General features: G+C 40.5%; 1 protein-coding gene and 1 long non-coding RNA gene across 2 annotated transcripts in view; one reads left to right on the top strand and one right to left on the bottom strand.

Annotated features, from left to right (window-relative positions):
• The window catches only part of AQP2 (aquaporin 2), a 34821-nt gene extending 16178 nt beyond the window's left edge, over positions 1 to 18643 (bottom strand). Inside the window, exon 1 of the mRNA XM_058166205.1 lies at positions 17870 to 18643. Coding sequence (XP_058022188.1) covers positions 17870 to 18232 — 363 coding nt within the window. The 5' untranslated portion in view covers positions 18233 to 18643. The remainder of the gene's footprint in view (positions 1 to 17869) is intronic.
• Positions 3109 to 4724, top strand: LOC131189785 (uncharacterized). The gene is made up of 3 exons (XR_009153128.1): positions 3109 to 3214; positions 3486 to 3562; positions 4566 to 4724. It is a non-coding gene; the product is annotated as an uncharacterized LOC131189785 (long non-coding RNA).
• Positions 18644 to 19615: the final 972 nt, after the last annotated feature.

Here is a 19615-nt window from a genome sequence, read left to right as displayed (position 1 = left end):
CTGCTAGGTTGGTAGAAGCTGGGACAAGTAACGGGAGCTTACCCCGTTACGTGGCACTTGGGATTCGAACCATTGAACTGCCAACCTTTTGATCGACAAGTTCAGCATCTTAGCCACTGAGCCACAGCTAATGAGGCTGGTGACTCTATAATGTACCAAATATGCTATCCAAAAGACTTCTCAAACCAAGAAGCCTTTTGAACAGCATATTTGATACATTATATAAACTCACCATTTCCATGAAGGCCAAGTGTGAAACATCAGAGTGTTCCAGGATCACAATGGATATATTCAGTTGCTTATGTGTGTCACCAATAAAAATCTTCTAGTCACCCAGCCTCATTGGAGGTGTAAAAATAACTTACATTTTCCATTGATGAATTGGATACTCTATAGTAAGAAAGGTAACCCAAAATAAATGGAATTTGATATACAACATAGGTACTAAAAATGAATACTTGAAGAATGGAAAACCTACTCCCTTCTCTTATAAACAAACAAAATAGGTTGTTAGAATTACCATACCATTCTGAACATTCAATCCATTGCCATCTTTTTTCTTGTCTGCTATTAAGGTTGACATTTTCTGCCAAGCATCACTTTGGTGGCTGCCATTTTCTACGTTCTTGGATCAGTCATATGGATAATGGTTCGCTGGTAAGATGGAGATGGCAGAGGACACATGGCCACTACCTTTGAGCTATGTATCAATGTCAACACATGTGGATATGTTGACATATCAATGATCAAGAGTGAATTTTTATTTTTTGCCTTCCTAAAATGTTAATAGGGAATTGATTCCCATAGATCAGGGGTCAATCGGCTTTGCTTTGCTGGCTGAGGAATTCTGGGAGTTGAAGTCCACAAGTCTTAAAGTTGCCAAGTTTGGACACCCTTGCCATAGAGGATTATACACCCCTCAGGAAAATGGGCTGCCATGTATTTGCCTGGTTTTCTATTTCCATTACAATAGTACAGTATCCCTGTCATTGATTCAATACTATATGACTTCCCTGAGGAGAAATAATTGAATGAACTGAATAGATAAGATCTCTATTATTTGTTTCTTTTGCCATTCCAACTGTAGTTTGATTATTTTTGAATGAATCTATGCCATTGGGGAAGTAGCAGTCCAGTAATAGCAGATATTTTTATCTGTGACACACCTAAGCAACTGAATGTATACCATTGTGATCCTGGAACACTTTGATCTTTCACAGTTGACCCTCATGGAAATGGTGACTCCATAATGTAGAATAGAATAACAGAGTTGGAGGGCTTCTAGTCCAACCCCCTGCTGAGGCAGGAAACCCTACATCACTTCAGACAAATGGTTATCCAACCTCTTCTTAAAAACTTCCAGTGGTGGAGCATTCACAGCTTCTGGAGGCAAGTTATTCCACTGATTAATTGTTCTAACTGTCAGGAAATTTCTCCTTAGTTCTAAGAACAGCATCTTTGTACCAGATGCTGTTCAAAAGGCTTCTTGGTTTGAGAAGTGAATGTTTTCAAGGCAAAAAACCTCAAGAAAGTCCAGTTGCCTTTTGAACAGCACCTTTGGGACAACCATGACCTGCATGATTGAGAATCTCCATAGATCTGTCTCCATAATACAAGCCCATAAAATCTATGATCCACCAATCTGAATGCAGCTCACTAATGTACTCTGGATGGTGTAATATACGCTTCAAGGTCCCGATTTTTAGTGCCTTGCCCAGCACGCAGCAAAGAAGCCAGTGTTATTTTATCTTTGGTGGTCCACAGGTTGTGTTTGATCATATTTGATTTGCTGGGTTGTGACCTGTATCTGGGCTTTGTTGTAACTACCATTTGCTTGATCATTGAAGAAAATGGCCTCACAGAAGCAGTAAATGAATCTCCTTTATTAGGGAGTTTGTAGGGGAAAAAAAAATCTGTATTTCTCTCAAGAGCTACATTCCCTTAGGATAATCTCTTGGAGGCTGTGTGGTACATGGACCAAAAAGTTATCAGTATGTTTGTCAAGAGCTAAATGTGGGAGGGACACCAATTCTTTCTTGGATGTCATCATTTCCCTCCTTTTGATACTTTTTCTTCCTAGAGCAGAGCAGTTTTCTCTCCAGAGAAAGAGACAAATAACTAATAACTTCCTCAGAGCAGGCTATGAGGAAGAGACAAATAACTACGATAGCAAAAACTGATCTCCTACATTAAAAGTTAAGCTGAGGGCCATGAGAAAATCACACACGCTTCAATTTTGCCTCTCCACATGGCTTGTGACGTTCTATTAAGCGTTATCTCTAGGATGTAAGTTTGTTATCTAAAGAAAATAGTGTTAAATTTGCACCCTATGACTATCATTAAGTGTTGTAAGTGCTGTACCTTGATGAAGGTATCTTTTCTTTTATGTACACTGAGAGCGTATGCACCAAGACAAATTCCTTGTGTGTCCAATCACACTTGGCCAATAAAAAATTCTATTCTATTCTAAAAAAAACATTACTGGAGAGTTTTAAAATGCAGCATCCGGTGCAGGGGCGTCCACAGGAGGGTAAAAAGCTTAAGATTTATTTATTTGTCACACATGTACAAGATAACAGGTATGAATATGAACATGAATGAAAGAAATTAATACAAATAAATGGGGACAGTAGGACAAGAATGCTAGGCACGCTGGTGCGCTTATGCACGCCCCCCTTTTCGGACCTCTTAGAAATGGAACGAGGTCCACCGTAGACAGTTTATGGTTGAAGCTGTGAGGGTTTAAAGATGGTGAGTGTGACTGCAATTAAAGCCCTACCTTTGCATTCACATTAAAAGAGGAAGGGCTTTGATTGCACAGTCATGCCTATCATCTTAACATTTTAAATCCTCCCTGTGGTTGCCCTGATCCATAACAAAAAACCAGTTGCTCAGATACAGTTGCCTTGCATAAGATGTATGCATAATTCATGCTTTCAAGGAGCATTTCTCTCTCTCCTTCAGGTGCAGTTCCTGTGGTTGAGCCAGAATCTCATTTGGCAAGTAAACAGAGCCTATGGGGAAGAAAAGGTAACACAGAGCAGCACATCAGCATATTTTTTCTCTCTTAGTGGTAATCTATCTTGATAGGCATTTGGCATCGAAGGCTTTTCAAAGCTGCATTCCTTTTTTTTTTTTTGGCCTCGTTTGACTGAGGAGCACATGAATCTTGAAAGGGTGCTGCTATGACATCTTTCATCAAAAAGCTGACATGGTGGGTGTGGTTAATTATAGCATAGTGTACTTACTTATGAAGAGGCAAATGGAGGAAGGCCTCCCAGATACTCACTTATTAGCTCTATTTATAATATCTTTGCCTTTTGCATAAACTCCCTACCAGTTATACTCTCGACAAATGTCTCTTAAGTCTATGTAAGGAGCAACACAGTGAGATATTCTCCTTTATTAGGGAGTTTGTATTGAATCTGGGAGTTATTATTTTGCACTGTACCAAACAATCCCCTCCCCACCCTTTTTTTTTTCAGAAAAGGAAAAAAGGTACCAGAAAAATGTTAGTGGTGGGCCCGCTGATGTCCACAGGCTCTACGTGAAGGACCCCATGGTAAAGCAATTCCACGAGGGTGTTAAGTTGAGGAAGATCTGGTAGTTGTACATCCGTTTTATCATAATTGGTCTTTCTCTTGATCTAATGGGAACCTGTGCTAAAATAATTTTCTGTCTGGGGGATATTCATTGACATCCAAAGCAGTGGTGGGATTCAAATTTTTTTACTACCGGTTCAGTAGGTGTGGCTTGGTGGGCGTGGCAGGGGAAGGATACTGTAAAATCCCCATTTCCTCCCAATCAGCTGGGACTCGGGAGGCAGAGAATAGATGGCGGCGGGGCCAGCCAGAGGTGGTATTTACCAGTTCTCCAAACTACTCAAAATTTCTGCTACTGGTTCTCCAGAATTGGTCAGAACCTGCTGAATATCACCTCTGATGCAAAGGCTTTCAGATTCTCTCTGTCTGGCTTGTAGAATGCTCTTTTATGGTCCTTTTTTCAGCCTCTTCATATAAGATCATTTTCCTTTTTTTTCTCTGACAGTTATAATGTGCATGTGTGTTTATGTGTGTGTGTGTGTGTGGTATATATCAGAGGTGTCAATCTTGGCAACTTTAACACTTGTGGGATTCTGGATGTTGAAGTCTACAAATCTTAAAGTTGCCAAGGTTGGATATACCTGATATATATCTATCTTGTTTTTTTATTTTCTGTATCCATTAAATGTTCTTCTCTGTGTACTTATTCAATGCATGTACAGCACCACTTTTCTTCCCAGACCTAAAAGAGGCATATGGTACTCTCAGCTTCCACCCGCTCTCGTGTATCTACCCACACCTTTGCAAGAAAGATAAATTGGAGAATGGAGCTGGCTTATTGCACCATTTCATGGCTTGTGAGTTAGTTGTAGTTGTACTATTAATCTAGAATCAAGTATTAGTGTACTTCTCTAACCACTGATGTTCTTTCTCATTCTTCCACCTACCCCAAAGGTCCACAAAGGGCAGCATAATCTTAAAGAATGAACCAAATGTAACAGCTTAATATATTTATTTTCATAGTTTCACACAGTGGTGGATTGCTCCAGTTCAGTCCAGTTCTATAGATCCGGTAGTAAAACCAATGGGAGGCTCCGCCCACCCAACATGACGTCATCATGCGGAACTGCACATGTGCAGAAGCTTCTGCGCATGCATGCACGGTCCCATTGCGAACCGGTAGTAAAGGTAAGTAGAACCCACCCCGGGTTTCACACCATAGTGGTATCATGACATTTTTCTTTTGTTGTAGCCACTTTTTAATTTTTAACCAATATTTACGTGCTTCGGGGCAAGACCACCACATATGGTAATATGTTTCCTCTTTATTTTTACATTTCCAGCACATGGGAGACATTTTGGGATACATTTTCGCTAATCTCGAAGGGGGCAGGTGCCACCTATAGAACATTTTATATGCATTTTCTTTGTATGCTGCTGATTTGGTTAGTTTATAATTTCTGTTCCATATTTTCTCCCAATCTGATAAATTTATATTATGTCCAATATTTTGACCCCATGTGATCATACATCCTTTCACTACTTCTTCTTCCAATTCTACTTCTAGCAAATATTTATAAATTTGGGTAATATTTTTTGTCTGGCCCTAGTAGAATTTTATCTAATTGCTGTAGTTTAAGATATATTACATATTCTTTTATGTCTTGTTTGTATCGATTTTGTAACTGAAGATAGGCCCACCAGTCAACCCGTAGTCCTTGTTCTTGGAGGTCCTGTAGTGTTTTTAATTTTCCATGAATATCTAATAGATCTTTATATTTTAGCATTTTATTCAAATCTAAATTATTTGGGTGAATCATTGCTTCCATTGTGGATAGCCAGATTGGGATTTTATATAGTGTTTCTTTTAACTTTGATCCAATTGTTTTATTAGGGAATCTCTAATCAAATGTCTGTGGAAATACTTTTGTTTCGTATGGCCTGTTTCCCACAGAAAGGCATGCCACCCTCTCTGTAGGTCGTGGCCTTCTATAGTTAGTATTCTTTTATTCTTTAAATTGATCCAGTCTTTTAACCAAACTAGTGTTGCTGCACTATAATATAATTCCCAATTTGGTAATCCGAATCCTCCTCTGCTCTTCATATCTTGTAAATATTTCATTTTTATTCTAGGTTTTTTCCCCTGCCAAATAAATTTTCCAATTGTTTTATTAAGGTCATTAAAAAAGGTCTTTTCTAATTTGACTGGAATAGTCTGAAACAAATATAGGAATTTTGGTAGTATAGACATCTTTACGGCTGCTATTCTTCCTAATAGTGACAGCTGCATCTTCTTCCACAATTCTAAATCTTTTTTTGTTTCTTGTAATAATTTGTTGTAATTATTCTCCTTTTCTGGATTTTGTCTAATTCGTTCTAGTAATACTTCTAATGAAAGTATGAAGAGCAGAGGGGATAGGGGGCAGCCTTGTCGAACTCCTTTTTCTATATTTAAAGTTTGGGTATTTTCTCCATTGATTATAATTTTTGCTTTTTGTATCGAATATATTGCTGTTATAATATTCTCAAATTTGGTGCCAAAATTCATATCATATACTTGTTGAATCATAAATTGCCAATTGAGATTGTCAAATGCTTTTTGGGCATCCAAGAAAACAAGGGCTACCTGTTTCTCTGGGTGAGCTTCATAGTATTCTAAACTATCCATTATTATTCTTAAATTGTTTCTAATTTGTCTGTCTGGAAGGAATCCATTTTGGTCTGAGTGTATATAATCATTCAAAATTTTCTTTAGTCTGTTGGCGATAATAGTAGCAAATATTTTATAATCTACATTTAACAGAGAGATTGGTCTATAATTTTGTATCAGCCTAGGATCCGTATCCTCCTTCAGGATTAGCGAAATTAGTGTTTCCCTCCATGTATCCGGCATTTTAGCTGATGTTAATACCTCATTAAATAAATCAACCATTATTGATCCTATTTGTTCTTCTATTGTCTTATAGAATTCTGCTGGAAAACCATCAGGGCCTGGTGTTTTACTACTTTTCTGGGATCTATCTAGTTCCATGATAGTTATATCCTTAGTCAGCATTTCTTTCAATTCATCTTTTATTTCTCGAGTTCTTTTTTCCCTTAGATAGTTCCTAATCTGATCCTCATCTATTTTTTCTTTCTTATAGAGATCTTCAAAATATTTATGTGCAATCTCTTTTTTCTTTTCTATTGTATATTGGTTTTCTCCATTTTCATCTTGTAATTGGTAGATGGTTCTTTTCTCTCTCTCTTTTTTGAGTTTATAAGAGAGCCATCTTCCTGGTTTATTTGCTTGTTCAAAGTGTATTTGTTTGGTTTCTTTCAGATTTCTGACCAGTTCTTCCTGCTCAACTAAATTGAGTTTGTGTTTATAGAGAATCAGTTGTTCTTGTAGTTGGGAGTTTAATGGGTTATTCTGTAGATTAGTCTCTAATTTTTTGATTGTTTGAAATAGATTATTTTGCTGGGCATATTTTTCTTTGTTCTTTTTTGCAGTAAAGGATATTATAACTCCCCGAATCACAGCTTTCATAGTATCCCATAGGTTTTGGGTCGATGTATATTGATTATTATTTTCTTTAAAATAAAAATTTAGTTCTTCCTTAATTTTCTTAGTAAATTCCTCATCTTTCAATAATTGAGTATTTAGTGTCCATCTTCTCCTTGGTTTATTTTTTCCCCTTCCAGCTAATTCTAAGCGGGTTGTGGTCTGCCCATGAATTCAGTAAGATTTCTACTTTTGCCACTTCTTCTACTAGGTCTCCACTCATCTATGCCATATCAATGCATGACCAAGATTTATGGGGGTTCGAATAAAAGGTGAATTGTCTTTTTTGTGAGTTTAGTATTCTCCATATATCTATTAAATTTAATTCTTTAGTCATTTCTACAAATATTTTTGGTAGCTCTCTTTTTTTTTTCACTTTCTTATTCCCCCCATTGTAGTCTTTTTGATAATTTGATATCGCATTGAAATCGCCTATGATACAAATGTTTTCCTTTTCTAATTCAATAATTTTGTCATATAGGGCTTTATAAAATTCACTTTGATTGTCATTGGGGGCATAAATTACCACTAATAGGATTTTTTTAAAATTTATCTGTATTTCTATTGCCAAAATTCTTCCTTTAGGGTCTTCAAATATTAAATTTGCCTCTATCTCTTCCTTAATGTACACCGCTATTCCTTTCTTTTCTCCTGATCTGCAGAAGCTGTAAACAGCCTCCTAATTTGGGGCAATTTAAATATTTTTCATCAGTTTTTAGAATATGTGTTTCCTGTAAGCATATAATATCTACATTTTGTTTTATTAAATTTGCAAAAATCCTTTTCCTTTTTGTCATTGAATTTAGTCCATTTATGTTGATGGATAAGAGTTTCACCTCCTTTTCCATAGCCCTAGTTATCTTTCGCTTTTTGTCTTCTGATTGCTCTTATATCCCTTTCTGTTTGTTGTTGATTAGTATCTATTTCTTCTTGTTCTTTGTGTTTATTTTTTAGTTGGTCTTGTCTTCTTTGGGGATTTAGCTCTAAATCTTTGCTATTTTGGTCTGACCCCACCAGTTGTTTAAAAAAATCCTGAGCTTTTTCAAGTGTATCTATTTTAATTGTCCTTTCCTCCCAAGTAACCAACATCCCTTCTGGAATCAGCCATCGAAATAAAATGTTTCGTTTATTCAACTCAGTCGCCAGAAATTTATAATCCTTTCTCTGCTCCCTTACTCTTCTTGGGATTTGCTTAAGAATCTGAATTTCTTTACCTTTATGTGTTATTATTTCTTCTCTGGATATTTTATATATAATATCTCGCACTTTCCTTCTTGTAAATCGAATGTGGACCTCTTTTGGGAGTTTGTTTCTTCTCGCATAACTCGTGCTGACCCTATAAACGTCGTCCATCTCCTTTAACATTTCCTCCTTGTCTCTATCTAATACTTCAGCTAAGATTTCTGCCATCACTAGTTCCAATGATCTTATGATACTATTAGTTAGTTGATTCTGTTGTAACTTTTTGTGACTCTATAGAAATGAATTTTAATTTACCGGCATTTTTCTTTTGTTAATGCCAGTAAATTAAAATTCATTTCTATAGAGTCACAAAAAGTTACAACAGAATCAACTAACTTTACCTAGTCACTCTAGAAGTTGTATATCTTTGTTGCTTGATGGAGACTATACCAAATGGAGAATATTCTCAAAACTTAGATGAAATACCTAGTTGCAATATTAAGGGATCATGATAGTTAAATCTGAATTACTCTCATACCTCTTTGCAAATCAGGCCTAGGTCTATCATACATCTCATGTTTAACATTTTTATTGGGTTATGAAAAAAAATAAAATAAGACACAAAATATGAAAGTAAACATCATACATCTGACCAGCCAGATTAAAACAAAAGAGCCAGTTTCCAAGTAGGTCTTTATATTATCTTCAGTCATTTAAGTATGTTTATCATCTGCATTTAAGTGCAGATTAAAATCTGATTATTGTTACAATGTTACTGGCATTTACAAATCAGTCTCTTGCCCTGTGGCAGAGATCTATTCTGCTATATCTTACAGAGGATTTTGGCAAATAAAAATGCGGCTGACAGTGCTAAAAATGGCCGAGGAGATTGTCTCATCTTTGAAGAATGCCTGTCAGATTACCTAACTGAATGTCCATGTAGATTACACTTGTAAAATCTAATTGTATACAATCAGAAGCATGCAAACATTCCTGTTCTTCTCCTGCTTGTGTGTTGTAAAATCACCAATAATTATAGATTAGTTTAATTCCCAATAGGCAAATGTACTTTAATGATTCTTGGGGATGCCTTGATAGTCAACACAGGTCTCCAGGGGCTTGTAAATTATTCCTGAGCTATATGACTATGGAGTCTTCCTGCAAACAGCTCCAATAAATTATCTTAGTCGTCTTATTAGAGTAAATTGTCTTAGTGACCTTTCCCAAACTGATAAATTGCACATAAATGGAAGGGTTCCCAGAATTCTTAATCAACAAAGTTAAGAAGTCAAGCAAGCAGTAGAAATGATTTTCATGGTGATTAATGCAACCTTTTTCAATCACATCCTCAAACACTAGCACTAGCAATTAGCAATAGCACTTAGACCTATATATCACTTCACCGTGCTTTTATAACCCTCTCTAAGTGGTTTACAGAGTCAGCCTATTGCCCCCAACAATTTGGGTTCTCATTTTACCAACGTTGGAAGATTGGAAGGCAGAGTCAATCTTGAGCCTGGTGAGAATCAAACTGCTGGCAGTCAGCAAAATTAGCCTGCAATACTGCATTCTAACCAGTGTGCCACCACGGTTCTTTTTAATAAATTGAATATTGTTGGATATCACTAGTTCTTAAAAACATAAGGAAGTTTAATTAACTAGATTAGTTTATGGATAGGCAAATGGAAGGAAACAATCTTTGTTTATATACAGAACATCCGCAATACAGTATTATAATGATAATAAATACAACCATTACAATATTTTCAATTATCTTCAATGTGGATCACATAAATATTTAAAATAATCTTTAAGATGGAGCTGATTTAATTAACTAACAAGGGTCTCCAGAATAATGGTAGCTTAACCTGCCTCTAACCAACAGGATTAGGGCAAACCTGGTTCCTTGTAGTTATGGAAACACTTACAGAAACAATATGGAAACACTCAATCAATCGAACCGGACTCATCAATCAGGTGGTGATGACAGCTCCTGCTCCAGGTTATAACTGGTACACAAACTGGACTTGGGCAAACACCCTCCTGATCACAACATGTATCTGCTCACTCAGCAGTAGCCATGAATTTTCAGGAGGAGCCCCAAAATCACAGGCCCCAGAGGCAAGGCCGTCCCTTCAAGAGACATCCCTGGAGTCCATAAAGATCTTCAATGTACAACCAGCAACTCTGCCTTGCATGAGTTGTACATTGAAAATCCATCAGCTTGATCCTATCCATGTCCTAACAGCCTCTAAACATTTGGACAAAACCTTAATTGCATTTCGAGTGTTGGCCAGATTAGCAATGTATAATTGGGTATCATGAACATATTGATGATACTGATCCAAAGTCTCCCATTAGCTTTTTGCAGATATTGAAAAGTTAACAGGAGGGGATCAATGTCTGCTGCGTGCCATACATCAAACGCCACTGAACTGAATTTTTTTCCTCTAAAGCACAATGTCCTAGTCCCCAACCCTTGCAAGTAGTCCAAAAATATTCCATGTTTGATGGTACTAAAATCCACTAGAAGATCTAAAAGAGCCAGAAGGCACACGCACACATCTCTGTTAAATTCTAATCTAACAAGGTAATCCACAACTACTGTGGCTTTTGTGCCATATCCATGCCTGAACCATGGCCAGATAATTCATTTATTTAGGGTTTTATACAGTTATTTTCCTACTATTGCCTCAAAAATTTCCCTAAAAAGAGAAAGTTGAAAACAGGTCAATAGCTGTTTTATACATCTGGACCCAGGGAGGACCTTCTAAGATGCAGGTGCACTACAGCTTATTTCAAGACAGCAACCCCACCCCCCCTGCAACAAGACATTGGCTGTCTCCTGAATCCAGTGATCACCCAGCTAGGAGGGCATAGATCCAGCCCAGAAGGGACAGGAGACCTACCCTAGCCACTTCATTAGAGTCCAAGACTTCGCAAGATATTGTCCTAATGTTACTATGTATGATGCCATCCCTCATGAAGACTGAAGACTTTAGCCAAATGGCACAGCTGCCAGCTGCTAGTCAGGAGCCCAGAATTCTAATAAAGGCAGCTGGTTGATAGTGGCCAAGATAATAAGAGATCAGAAGCAACAGTCTTATAATATTACCATTATAATTATGTTATCTATTTTATGTTATGTTATCTATAATATTACTGTTATAATTATGTTATCTATTTTACTATGAGTCCAGTTTTCTATTAATGATCAAATGGATAACACGATGCCCTTCGGCATTAGGGAGCCCAGCTGTCATGCTAGTGACCGTGCTGGTTTAATGTTTAAAACTACCGTATATACTCGAGTATAAGCCGAGTTTTTCGGCACGTTTTTTGTGCTGAAAAACGCCCCCTCGGCTTATACTCGAGTCTACCCTTGCAGAGCCGACCCAGGGAGAGGGTTTTTTGCCCTCGGGAACAGCTGGGCCGGCAGGACGAGCCCAAATGCTGCCGGCATGCTTTGCCAGCTCGGCCGGCTCGTTTTGGGGCGGCGGCTGGCCTCCGGCGTTTTCTTCCCCCGCCTTTTTTTGGCGGGGGCGGCGGTGGTCGGCGGAGGCGGGGGCGGAGGGGGCGGGGCGGAGGGCGTTCGACATTTCGCCTCTCACTGCCTCCTCTTGCCCGCGGTGGGGCGGAGGCGTTGTCACCTCGCCCTCCTCTCCAGCCGAAATTGAGTGCGGCGGCAGTGGGGGTGGGTGGGGGAGGCCGCCGTGAAGTGCCGGCTGGGGAGCCCGGGAGCCAATCCCGGCCCCCAGCCGCACTCACGGTGGCCTCCGCCGCCGCACTCAATTTCGGCCGAGAGGAGGCGAGGGTGACAACGCCCGCGAGAGTGACAACAAATAGAGTTCTTCTCGCCTTGGCGTTTGTCACTCGCCTCCTCTCCAGCCGAAATTGAGTGCGGCGGCAGTGGGGGTGGGGGAGGCCGTGAGTGCCGGCCCCCAGCCGGCACTTCACGGCGGCCTCCCCACCCCACCGCCGCCGCACTCAATTTCGGCTGGAGAGGAGGGCGAGGGTGACAACGCCAACAGAAGAACTCTTTATTGTTTGTTTGTCACTCGCCTCCTCTCGCCTCGGAGGGGCGGAGGCGTTGTCACCGCCTTCGAAAGCCGAAATTGAGTGCGGCGGCAGTGGGTGGTGGAGGCCGGCTGGGGAGCCCGGGATTGGCTCCTGGCCCCCAGCCGGCACTTCACGGCGCCTCCCCTGCCGCCGCACTCAATTTCGCCGGAGAGGAGGGCGAGAGTGACAAACAACAGAGTTCTTCGCTTGGCGTTTGTCACCTCGCCTCCTCTCCAGCCGAAATTGAGTGCGGCGGCAGTGGGTGGTGGAGGCCGGCTGGGGAGCCCGGGATTGGCCCTGGCCCCCAGCCGCACTTCACGGCGGCCTCCCCTGCCGCCGCACTCACGCTGGAGAGGAGGCGAGGGTGACAACGCCTCCGCCCCCACCGCGGGCAAGAGGAGGACGAGTGAGAGGGGCGAAAATGTCGCCCCTCCGCCTCCGCCGACCACCGCCGCCGCCATCAAAAGCGGCGAAGAAAACGCCGGAGGCCAGCCGCCCAAAACGAGCCGGCCGAGCTGGCAAAGCATGCCGCACTTCAATCCGGGCCCCCAGCCGGCACTTCACGCGGCCTCTGCCGCCGCACTCAATTTCGCTGGAGAGGAGGGCGAGGGTGACAACGCCTCCGCCCCCACCGCTGGCAAGAGGAGGACGAGTGAGAGGGGCGAAAATGTCGAACGCCTCCGCCTCCGCCGACCACCGCCGCCGCCATCAAAAGCGGCGGAAGAAAACGCCGGAGGCCAGCCGCCCCAAAACGAGCCGGCCGAGCTGGCAAAGCATGCCGGCACTTCAATCCGGGCTCCCCAGCCGGCACTTCACGGCGGCCTCCCCACCCACCCACCCACCCCCACTGCCGCCGCACTCAATTTCGCTGGAGAGGACGGCGAGTGTGTCAAACGCCAAGGCGAAGAACTCTCTTTTATTTGTTTGTCACTCCGCCTCCTCTTACTGCCTCCTCTCGCCTCGGAGGGGCGGAGGGGCGTTGTCACGAATACATCCCAATAAAATGCAAAGGTTTCAAAGCATGTTTTGGAAAAGCAGCGAGGATGGGGAGAATGCTGCCTTGAATGTGAAAGAAACGTGGAAAACTCCAACTACAGTATAAAAAAAACATTTGCACTCAGTACTTTTTATTTTATTTTATTTTTGCCAAGTTTTCCCCAGGGTTTTTTTCCCTATGGAAATTGGGGAGGTGGGGAGAAAGAGGTGAAAAGAAAAGCCTCTTGGAAAGCGGAGAAATACGGCAAGAACAAACAATTTCTCCCCGAGAGGGGGCAGGAGGAGGAGGAGGAGGAGAGATGGGGCATTGCAAGCTAGGGTGGGAAGAAGGAGGAGGAAGAAGAAGGAGGCAAAAGAAACCGACCTCGCGAGATCAGCAAATTAGCTTTCCTTCTCCAAACCAATTTTTTAAAAACCGTTCTACCCAGAGCAAATGGCAAATAAGCAGCCTGCTTTGAGTCTGATTATTGTTTCATGGTGGTTGCCCTCTCTGATCTCCTTGTACATGACAAGGCACCTCTAACCCAGCGCTTTGTGTTTGTTATTGGTAATTCTCCTCTCCTTCTTCCATTGGAGTCCTCTCCCCTTCCTTTCCGAACGGGGCGGGCGATTTACCTTCTCTGCCTCTTTTTATTTTCCTGGAGGTGGAGGTGTATTCCTAAGGATGCCTTCAGTGCTGGGGAAGGAGCCGATCCATGGAGGGGAGGGGGCGACGCTGCCGAGAAGCCGCTGCTTACAGAGAGCGAAAGAGCCAGGGAGACCTTGGCATAGGTGGGCGGCTGGTGTAAGGCAGGGCAGAACCTTCGACCCGCAAGGATCCCGGGAGGTGGGGGACGAAAGAGAGGCAGAGAAGGAGGGAGGGAGGGAAGGAAAAGAAAAGAAAAGGGGGAGTGAAAATAAGAGCAGTCCGAGCAATAAATAAATATTGCTGGGCTGCTTTCCAAAATCCTCAGCACGGAACTAAAAGTTGCAAGTGTTTTGTGAGTTCAAACAGTCCCTTCCAGACTAACACGTTTCATTAAAAGATACAAAGTTTGGTAAACTGAAGCTCGCTCTGTCCAATGCAAAAAAATCATCATCATCATATAATAATAATAATAATAATGATAATAATAATAATAATAATGATGATGATGATAATGATAATAATAATAATAATAATAATAATAATAATAATGATAATGATAATAATGATAATGATAATAATAATAATAATGATGATGATGATGATAATGATAATAATGATAATGATAATAATAATAATAATAATAATAATGATGATGATAATAATAATAATGATAATGATAATAATAATAATAATAATAATAATGATGATGATGATAATGATAATGATAATAATAATAATAATAATAATAATATTCAGCCGTCCGCTTTTGATGGCAGCCTGACGAAATGGGGGCAGGGGATACATACACGGTTAGGGAAAATAACAAAACAATGTTTTGGGCTCAATTGCAGTCTTAAATTGAGGACTACCGTACTTGCAATTTGAACCTTATTGGACACTTCATTCCTGGAGGGTTTTAAAGAACAGACTGGACAACTTTGTCTGAAACAGTATAGGATCTCTTGCTTGAGGAGTGGGGACTGGACTAGAAGATCACTGTTAGTTTGGGATATGTTCAGAGCCCACACATCTGATGACATAAAAAAATTGGCAAAGTCATCTCAAGTCACTTTGGCCGTTATTCCAGGTGGGCTTACATCTGTATTGCAGCCCCTAGATGTCAGTTTAAATAAACCTTTCAAGGACCATGTGCGAAGGATGTGGCATGAATGGATGACATCTGGTCAAGCTCGTCTGACAAAAGTTGGAAATCTGAGAAAGCCAGACATAGAACTAATAGCACAGTGGGTTCGTGATGCATGGGAAGATATTCCAGAGGACATGGTGCAACGTGCCTTCAAGAAATGTGGCATTAGTAATGCTATGGATGGCAGTGAAGACAGCGCATTGTATGAGAGTGACAGCAGTGATGATGACGACTGTGAACTCAGTGATGACGACAACGTATATGCGGATAACATCACAGAAGCTGAAGTAGCTGAAGCTCTGTTTGGACAAACAGATGATGAGGAGGAGAACTCCAGTTTTGAGGGATTTTAGCTCTCGTTAGCTTGGTTGCTGTTACTTTTAAAGATACTGTATTTTTGATACCATATTCTTTTTGGGGACCCCCTTTTGCACTTTTATTGTTTTTCGTTCAAATAAATATTCATGTTATTTTACTTGGCTCTATCTTTATTTTTTACATTGACCAGTAGCTGCCTCATTTCCCACCCTCGGCTTATACTCGAGTCAATAGTTTTTCCCAGTTTTTGTGGTAAAATTAGGTACCTCGGCTTATATTCGGATCGGCTTATACTCGAGTATATACGGTATTTCAATTTTATATATTAAAATATATATATAAAGGAAAAGTCAGCATACTGCAAAGTGCCTTTATTTCTAAGAAATATCCCTGGCTTTCAGGAGGCATTCGAAAAAAATAAAAAAGATTCGATGGCAACTTATTTTTTTTTTCCTTGCCCAGAGTATGAGAAGACTTTTCGGTGTTGGTAAATTGGGAGAGCACATCCAAGTGGGGAGGAGATAGGGGATTATGGGCTCATAGAGAATGTCTTTAAATAACGGTTATATCAACCATGTAGATCTTCTAGTATTTGCCACACCATGTCAAAAGATACCAGAACCTGGAGCTTATGAAATGGGCAAATGGGCATTTACAATGAGAAGGGAGGACCTGTGATATTTAAGCTGTTAAGGTGCCATTCTTTGCAATAATACGTGGCATCAGGAAGTACTTGATTTTTTTCTCTGAACAAATAAATAAATATATTGGCAATTGGGTAGCAATTTGTCATGCCAGCATCGAGGCATAGCAACCTGGGCTTAGTACTGCTTTCATAGAGGAACTGGAAAATGACAGGGAAACAAATGGCTAATCCCTTAAATAGCATATGGCCCTTGTAGGAGAACAGAAACCAGAAAGGTTAAGCAAGGATTAAGCTTACAATGCTAGAAACATGCAAAGATCATTGCTAGATTTGGAATCCACATTGATAAATATATGATATTTACAATAACTAGCTTGCTCTAAAATGGATTGAAAAGACCCATAGTAAAATATTACTCTTTTTTTTATTTGTGATGGAATCTATGTATCTTTAACATCTAGATAGTGGTCAGGAAGATCTGTTGGTAGGTTTTTGGATGATTAACAATAAATCAGCAAGGTCAGTGGTGGGATTCAGCCAGTTCGCACCACTTCAGGAGAACCAGTTGTTAACTTTCTGAGCAGTTTGGTGAACTGGTTGTTGGAAGAAATCATTAGGATAGAATAGAATAGAATAGAATTTTTTGTTGGCCAAGTGTGATTGGACACACAAGGAATTTGTCTTGGTGCATATGCTCTCAGTGTACATAAAAGAAAAGATACCTTCATCAAGGTACAACACTTACAACACTTAGTCATAGGGTACAAATTTAACACTTAAATAGAGAACCGGTTGTTAAATTATTTGAATCCCACCACTGGGCAAGGTGATATAGCGATAGGGAAAACAAAAGGCATCCCTCTCCTAAATTAGATTACTAAAAATCTGATCGGTTATGTCCATCAAGTCAGTGTTGACTCTTCGCAATCACATAGATTTTTCTCTGTGATGGCATGATCCTAACATAGTATTTCAGATCTTCCAGTGGTGCACTCGTATTCCGCATCAGGTTTCAGAGAGTGGAAAGTAGAATTCTCATTAAAATACAAAATCTTGCAAGTCTGAAATTTCCACCATCAATTTAATGGAAGTTCCACATGACAGGAATGCACATGTTTCATTACTGGCATCTTTAGCTAAAGCAGTGTCAGTTGGAAGAACTGGGTATGGGGAGATCTAGTAGGCTAGGGAGAAGGGTGAGCTGGTCCAATAACTGAATACCCATATCCCACTAAATCAAAAATTACTATTTACCAACCACCCTGGCTTGGGATTACACACTGTGGTAAATCATAAGCAAACTGCCTATGGTTCAGCATGAATTGTGAACTTTGAGCCCCATATATTGAGTCCTGCATAGCATTGGACTTGGATAAATCAAGATAACATCCAAATCCCATCCACTTCTTCTAGGGGCCAATCATTGTAAAAATCTGTGTAATATCAAAAGCTCCAACTCTTTCCAACCATTTAGTGGTGGTCTGGATTTTTGCAATCCTGGTTAACTCTTATGCACGAAGTTTGGAAGAAAGGTACAATAAAAACCAGCAGTCAGGAAAAGCAAGATTGCATTGCTTTCCTTTACCCAAGTTTCTCAAAAGGAAAGACGGTAATCCAGTAGAAGTGTATCTACTTCGCAAGTAGAAACTGTTAGGTTGGGAAAAATTTGAGAGACCCACTATTGTTCAACATAAACATTACTGAATTAGCATGACCAATATTAATACACTTCCTATGGGCCATTGTGATGGCCCAGAAAGCTGGAGTCCTTCAGCCCTTCCACTGCTAAAAACAGTAAAATCCTTACCCTGTTGATGGCCAAGCTGCCCCGAATATGAGGCGGAGTGATTTGATGCAGGAGAGCAGCCCCCGTAACAGCTCCTAGGATCTGTGCCACCACGTAGAAGATGGCCCTGAGGAAAGAGACTTGAGAGCCCACCAAGCAGGCCACTGTCACTGCAGGGTTGATATGGGCTCCGCTGACATGACCCACCGCTTGAACCAAGGTACCAATGGCCAAGCCAAATGCGAAGGAGATCTGGAGGACATTGGGTGGGGAAGCAGGCCAGTTCAGAGCTGAGCCCAGGCCAAAGAAGACAAAGAGGAGTGTGGCTAAGAATTCAGCAAGGATAGCTCGAGTGAAGGCCACAGAGCGGAGTTCCCACATCATGGATGACAACTGTGCAGATCAGACTGGGTTGAAACCTATAGTTACACTATTCCTTTTCAACGATGCTATTATATCCTGGAAAGATGGTGGGATAAAATCCGTATGCATGTGTGGATTGTAGGCATAGCCGTAGAGAAAGAGAGAGGAGGGTATATATTTGTGTGGGTATATATATGTGTGGGTATATCTTTACCTGCAGAGCAGGTAAAAGTTATTTAAATGGAGGTGGGGTTTGGAAATCTAATGCTTTTTCATTCCTGTTCCAGCTGAGTTGTTCCAGTTTAGATTCTGCCTTCTCTGATAAACTGAAAAATTAATATTCGCTAGTCTTTCCTTCCCACTAGATCTTAACCTTTTATTTCATACTTTCAAACATATTTGGCAGAGTTTTGGGTTGGGTTTTTTTTGCCATTGTTTTTTTGACCTCTGTTTTCCATTATTTTTTTTAAGCTCACAGTTTTTAACTGAATTTATTTCAAGTAATCTATTGGGGTATTTTTAAATTTTTTTTTGGCTCGGCTTCGAATTTCCAACAGTTGATCTTCTCTCGTATCCTGTACTCCTAACTATTTAGATCTCTCTAAATCTCTCATCATTGGCCATACTGGAGCAGTGGTGAATTCTGGGGAACCATAATCTCTCCAATCTGATGTGCCTGGAAGTGTTGCAAATACAGATGCAGGGAGAGGAAGGACTGTAATGTCCTCTTTCAAGGTCACTGTCCATCTTTGGAATTTTGTAACAAAACCGGTTCTTTCTGGAGCCCTATCACAAACTCCTGCTAAGCTTCTGTATCTGCAACAGTATTCTTTGAATGGGAGAAACATGATTGCTTGGTGCCTAAGCCTTCAAACAACTACTATTTCAAATTTCCTACAGTGCAATGCTCTACAATAGGAAACCTCCATATATCTGACAGCAACTCAGGCCTATTCATAGCAGTTTGGCATCCTTGACTGATTTTGCGACCCCACCACATTGGTACCTGCATCTTCATCTGCTATGAATCTACCTTAGGCATGAACAAATTTTCTTCTGCCAGTAGTTGCATTTCCACAACAATACTCCCATGTGGATTGTATTTCATGCCAGTAGAAAATAAACCTATTGGAAGATTTGAAAAGGGGATGAAAAGTTTATGAAGTTATATTGAGGGTCTATTCCATGAACAGGCATGACGTTCAAGATAACTAAAGAACAGTGGCCCAGTGAATACTTGCTGGCTCTTTCACTTCCATCTTTTTAAATGCCATCTCATGGCCCTTGCTGGATCATAATCTATTCCTACAATTGTTAACCTTGGTTAGAATTTTAGTATTTGTAGCTTTAAAATTTGAAAATTTTCTAGCAAAGTTTAAAGTCCTTGGTTTCTGGGGTAACCTC

The sequence above is a fragment of the Ahaetulla prasina genome, chromosome 2, assembly GCF_028640845.1.
Source record: "Ahaetulla prasina isolate Xishuangbanna chromosome 2, ASM2864084v1, whole genome shotgun sequence".
Lineage (NCBI taxonomy): Eukaryota > Metazoa > Chordata > Lepidosauria > Squamata > Colubridae > Ahaetulla > Ahaetulla prasina.
This window is presented reverse-complemented; position numbering and strand designations above follow the sequence as displayed.